A 6,327-nucleotide genomic window follows, 5' to 3' on the forward strand; every position below is an offset into this window, starting at 1 on the left:
TTGCGATCCTGTTGCCGGTCCCGGTCCGGTGCGGGAGCAACACCGAGGGTTGCGATCCTGTTGCCGGTCCCGGTCCGGTACGGGCACGACACTGAGGGTTGCGATCCGTTGCCGGTCACGAAAAAAGACAAAAAGGAAAAAAATAAAAATTAAAAAAAAAAAAAAAACTATTAGGGAGGGGAAAAGGCATGCAGCAATCCTTTAGCCTAGTTCCAAGTTTGAGATAAGGTATTTTCACATTAAGGGCATTTTCAATGATGACCATTATGATTTTTACCAGAAACCTTCTTTTGTAGGAATGTTGGACCTGCCTCTGCTCTCTGGTTTCTTGGGCAAGAACTAGAATGTTTGAGCTATTCACTGGGATAGAACACAGAAGCCGGTTAAAAACATTTTTTAGACAAATTGATCTTGAATGTGTATCAAGGTTGATTGCTAGCAAGATAATCGGAGAGTGTGTGAAAAAGAGAATTTATTATAGTTGAGGTTTACATCAACAGCTAATTAGGAAAAAAAAAGCAGTTGTAAGTTAGTGAATGCAGGACATAAAAACCTGCACTCATTTATATCGGTTATCTTAGAAAAAAATCTAAAGCAGAATACTGGGAAATGCCAGAGTTGAAGCCTATCAACAGGAATACAAACGCCATTCATTTAAGAAGCAAATGATAATGATGCATCCGGGGCTGCTAATTGGAATAGCAACGTTTCACTCTCCAGTGGGAGTTCCTAGAGATTCCACTTCACCTAGAAAGCTGCAAACCCACTGAACCGAGGCCAGGGCAGAGAACCCAAGAGACAAGTTCTGATTTTGAACAGCAGCTGCCAGTGCACTTCTCAGACTGCAAACTAGATGCAGAAACGTGGTTTGCCCATTTCTTAGGGACATTTTCCCCCTCTGTTAAGGCAGAGCAGGTTATTATTGTTGTCAAGCTAAGGGGTGAGTTAATTTTGGAGTGTTGAGAGACCCGTGGAATATCTGGGTCCAGTAGAAAGGTGGATATGTTACCAGGGCACCCCACAGTAAAACTATAGAGGAATGCCAAAGTGCTAAGGCAGAGCAGGTTATTATTGTTGTCAAGCTAAGGGGTGAGTTAATTTTGGAGTGTTGAGAGGCCCGTGGGATATCTGGGTCCAGTAGAAAGGTGGATATGTTACCAGGGCACCCCACAGTAAAACTATAGAGGAATGCCAAAGTGCTATTTTTTTTTTCCTTTTAAGCTGCGTTTGAAAGCTGCCAATAACCGCTCTATGGCCACGGTAAAAAGGGGGAACGCAGTGTTTGCTTACGGGAAATGAAGGTCGATGCCCACCACAACTGTCGAGAGAGCAAACACAGTCACCAAAGCAACCATTGTCGTCGGCAGCTGTGTTTGCCTATAGGAAACAAAGACTGGTATTGAAGGCACATCTGTCGCCAAGGCAACCAGCAGTGCTGGCGCCAGGAGAGGTGGAGAGCGCATGCTCCGAACCTGTACCAGAGGTGCTCTTTCCCCAATTATGCTTTAAAAACCCAAGCCTACCCCCGCCTGGGGAGAGAGTATGAGCTGCCAGAGCATGGGCTTCCACCTCTGCACACCCTGATCACGGAATAAAGCCGCTGTTTTGCCGAACCGAACGTGGTTTCGCGCCACTGGCTTGAGCGACGCCGAGAAGGGAGATCCTGTTTGGGAAACCGGAAACAGAGAGACAGATCCTGAGCTTAAGCGACATAGGCTGCAAATATAGCATTCTGAAAATTATTACAAAAAGGAGGACATACATTATGATTTACAGCTGAATGTAAGCGTCATGAAGGACTGTTGTATCTGTTTTGTTCACGCTCTATGCCCAGTACCTAGAATAGTGACAGCACATAACAGATGCTCCAAACTTAGTTTCAGAATGAACTTTTTAGAAGCCAGAGTTCGACACACATCGCACACAGATTTAACGTTCCCTTATTTTCCAAGCGACGTAAGGGCGCCCTTTGGTCCCGCACTTCCTGCCCCTTTAAGAAAGTGTAGGAAGGAAGAAAGCGCTGCTGGGAAAGAGGGCGGGGCGGAGGCCGCGTGTGTCTCCGCCTCCCCTCCCGCCCCGCGCCATTCACGGTCTAGGGAAGCGGGACCGACCCGCGGTTGCAAAGAATGCACGAAAAGAGTCGCGAGGGCGAGTGGCGCACGTGCCCTGTGCTTTACTTCCGGGTGTGGTGTCAGCAAAGCCAGGTAAGGAGACAAGGAGGACTGTGCCTGCCCCGTAAGTTCGACTCCTATCCTCCTTTGGAGGATAGACGTGGTCACAAACACGTTTTGGAATTTAGCCCTTTTTATCCCGTCATCTTTCCTTATCAATTAGTATATGTACTAAGTATCCACCACATAATCACATACTTCATAACCGATGCCTCATTGGTGCTGCGGTGGAAGGGAGAAGCATCCCTCTAGATGGCATAATGTCCACATCCAAGATAATCTCATATTTGTTCTGCTTTATTTTTAAATTTGAGGCTTTTTAAGATTTTAGGGATAACCCGATGATGGTTAAGAGAATTAGTCTAATAAGATGTCAGGCCCTTAGAGACCCCTGGGATCCCCAGGGCATAAACGTGGGGTAACTAACACCCACTGAAATTCTATCCTAAGCTCACAGACTAGAGAGCTGACATGCATTTTGGCCTGCCCTGTGTTTTGATGTTTGAATGAATTGCCAGGGTTTAAAAGTGGGAGCTAATGCATAAATATCTGTATTTCTGGATTATTTTGAGAAATTGAAAGATCTGGCCACACATTCCTGCCTGGCCTCTTTGGACTGTTTAGAAACAATCTCCAGTTTGCCAGTGCCCTTCTGTCACGCTACAACCAGCCTGCGTCACTCACTTATCACATCTGGCCCCTTGTGGGCATCACCCTACTCTAAATACTTGGGTGGATATAACACTATTTAAAACATTTATGCAGAACAGATCAGAGTCCCAAACAACTGGGTGTATAATTTGCGTTTAAGTTACTATTTCATATTCCGACTTACTCTTATCAACATGTTTTTCTATTGGAACAAATCTTTTCAGTCCGAGCCTAGTAAAAGTCAAATCACCAGAAATATTTACAGAAAGAGGTTTGCGAGTTGATATTCTTTTATTACAATTAAGTCCATAAAGGTTTTTTTAAAAGGGAAAAGTTTGAATATCGATTGCATTGTTTTGTGATACAATAATCTTTAATGAAAGTGTAGACAGTATAATTTGTATACGTCTGCCCACAGGCAGTTACAATTTGTTAAGCTCCACAACTCTTGGCTAGACTTCATAAAGGCAAAAGCTGTGTTTGCCTTGTTAACTGTTCTATCCCATCATTAGAATATAAGTTTCCTGAAGACTTGGGACTTTTATTTTGTTCACAGTTGCCAAGCATGCCTGCTTAAAGTTAAGTGATTCGTTAAATGTATTAAAGAACTTTAAAGGTGTACCTTATTTTATGTAACAGGCATTTTCCTGAGGATTCTCTTGAAATCAAATGCTTATTGTATATGTGTCGTTCTATATTATTAAAAGGATTATATTGTAAAAGATACTTTTTTATTTTTTGGCAGCTGTCTTGTTCAGGGATCTGAACCCTTGACCTTGGTGTTACCAATACATACTCTAACCAACTGAGCTAACTGGTCAGCCCTGAAAGGAATTCTTTTAAAAGATTGGATTTTCCCAAATTGATGCACCAAAACTTTCATCTGAAATGAACTTGCACGTGTGAATGGTTAAATACAAAACTTATACTGTAATATTTTCTTATTATGTAATAGGATCTGGAAAAGTTGGTCAGCCTTAGAATTTTCAGTATTATTTTTGTTTTTAGAAATCAGAGATTCCAGCTGAGATCAAGTCCGGAGACAAACCCTTGTTTTTTCCCCTTGAGGAGCAGCCCTTATCAACAGCAACACTGACAGAACTTGTGTTTTGGAAAAGGACTGATGGCTTTGAGCCTAGGTTGGAAAGTTCCCAGGAATTGCTATGGTCTCCTTCAGAAGGCTGCAAGAAGCAGTGGTTTTCCTGTGTTTCCCTGGGGCCACTGTTCCTGGACAGGAGCTGGAAGCTTTTTGGACCCTGAGATAAAAGTTTTCCTGGAGGAGAACACTGAAGTTACCAGCAGTGGCAGCCTCACACCTGAAATCCAGTTGCGACTTTTGACCCCCAGATGCAAGTTCTGGTGGGAAAGAGCTGACCTGTGGCCCCACGGTGATCCTTACTGGGCAATCTACTGGCCAGGAGGCCAAGCCCTGTCTAGGTACTGCCCTATCGAAATGGGAACCATTAAGGCTATTAAGATTCTTTCTCTTTTCAGCACCCTCCAACTCCACATTCTCCTGCACACCAAAAAACCAGAGCAAAGCCCCCAAATCTTGTTTTCTTATTTAGAGCAGTTTAGCCATATTTTTTGGTTGCTTTGTTGCATAGTTTTACCTTCTAACCCAAGGTATTTCCTCAAATACTCATATAGCTCTCTCCCCAAGAGAAATCCCAGGGTCACCTGTTAAGACCCTAGATAGCTATAAATGATCCAGAAATTTCACACTGTTCTCAGGTTTATGGTTTGTAGCATATGACCAGTGCAGATTTCCTAGTTGGAACCTAAAGACCAGGTCATCCAGGTCTCCTTTAATCCTGTTAATGTTGCTTCTTAAACCTCACACTCCCTCCATAGTTGCCTCTTCTCCCATAGAACAAGAGATGTGAGTGGGCTGTTCAAAGATTCCATCTTCTCTAGTGGCTTATTGACAACTCAGGCAAACTTTGGACTTGAATATGCATTATTAAGGCCCCCTACTTCCGACTCTTAATATTGCAGAGGTCTTCTTAGGGCATTTTCTCACATAGTCACACTTGCTTTTTATTAAAACACAGCTGCTGAAACAAAAGCAAGAGCTTTTAGCATTTCGATCTAGTCTTTGCTCTGGGATTGGTAAATGATATAATCTGTTTACATCTTGAGGTTTATAAAGCTGTGAAACAAAAAGGATGACCAGGTCTTCTGTTTTACAGGAATGGTATGGCCTACAGAATTAATGTTGTATGTAATTTTAAATGCAAAGTATATAAATGCAAACACAGACCTTTTTGGGGGAAATCCAAGGACTGGAAGCTTTCCAGATGGTACCAAACAATTCCAATTTTCTGGTTGTTGTGTTGCCAGATTTTCAAACCTTATTTACTTACATCATATTTTTAAAATGTTGACATTTTAAGCAATGTCTATTAAAGTAATTGTTTACCAACTCAAAATATAATCAACTTCCTTAAGAGACTAAATCAGAGATCATAAACTGGACCCATAAGTGTGTTTTGTTTGGCCTATACTTGTAAATTTTTAAAAAATTACTTGCTAACATTTAAAACTTGAGAGATTTCATGTAAAAATCTACTTTTTTAGAAAACCAGGAATATCTGATAGCACTAGAATTCTGTATGGTTACAATTAGCTAAAGATGGGTAGCAGCTATCCCTTTAGACAGGGCATGAACACCCCTACTTTGCCACAGTCCCCACTATTTTTTGTTACTCCAATCTTAAGCTCAAGTGTTAGTTGGCATTTATTATTTAATTGTTTCCGTATCCGTCTTCACTTGTTTGGTAACTACTTACCCTGGGCCAAATTCCTTGGTTAAGCTGGACTTTGTGCCTTACCAGAAAGGTCATTACAATACAATCTAAGCAGCAGGTAAAATCATTCCATGATGAATAATCCAAAGGAGACAGTGAATTTTGGATGTAGTTGACTTAGTCTTGATTATAGCAGTATTTGATCAGTCTTAACTCTTGGTGCTTATTAGTTTCTGTGTTATTTTTTTGGTGGCTGGCTGGAATGCAGATCCCAACCCTTGACCTTGTTGTTATAACACCATGCTCTAACCAACTGAGCTAACCAGCCAGCCCAAGCTTCTGGATCACAGTAAGTGCTCAATACTTTTTTTTTTTAAGTTTACTTGAAGAACATAATTAGTCAGTTTGTGGAACTACTCTTCTCACCCATCGAAGAGAAAGACCAAATGACTCGGTCCTTTCTCCTGCCACTGCTGCCCAGCTCTTAAGATGGATGTTTTGTCTTAGTCAGGCCAAACCTACAAGGTTACAGCAGGTTCTTCTGCTTCCACTTTAAGTTGCACTACTTCTTTGTGCAGTTAACCCTAAGACATTCATCTCATTTTTTTTGTTTTTCTGATATATATTTTTTTGGCAGCCTGCACGAGGGATCTGAACCCTTCACTTTGGTGTTAGAACACTGCGCTTTAACCCATTGAGCTAACCGGCCAGTGTTTTTTTTTTTTTTGATACTTCTTAATGACCTTTCCCCATCC

General features: G+C 41.8%; 1 protein-coding gene across 3 annotated transcripts in view; it reads left to right on the forward strand.

Moving 5' to 3' along the window:
• Nucleotides 1–2,115: 2,115 nt before the first annotated feature.
• METTL20 (methyltransferase like 20) overlaps nucleotides 2,116–6,327 on the forward strand; it is a 6,284-nt gene continuing 2,072 nt past the window's right edge. For all 3 annotated transcript variants that reach the window (XM_008568100.1, XM_008568101.1, XM_008568102.1), the window contains exons 1-2: nucleotides 2,116–2,204; nucleotides 3,831–4,259. In XM_008568100.1, coding sequence (XP_008566322.1) covers nucleotides 3,946–4,259 — 314 coding nt within the window. In that variant the 5' untranslated portion in view covers nucleotides 2,116–2,204; nucleotides 3,831–3,945. The remainder of the gene's footprint in view (nucleotides 2,205–3,830; nucleotides 4,260–6,327) is intronic.

Source organism: Galeopterus variegatus, unplaced genomic scaffold (genome assembly GCF_000696425.1).
Source record: "Galeopterus variegatus unplaced genomic scaffold, G_variegatus-3.0.2 Scaffold373, whole genome shotgun sequence".
In the NCBI taxonomy this organism is placed as follows: Eukaryota; Metazoa; Chordata; class Mammalia; order Dermoptera; family Cynocephalidae; genus Galeopterus; species Galeopterus variegatus.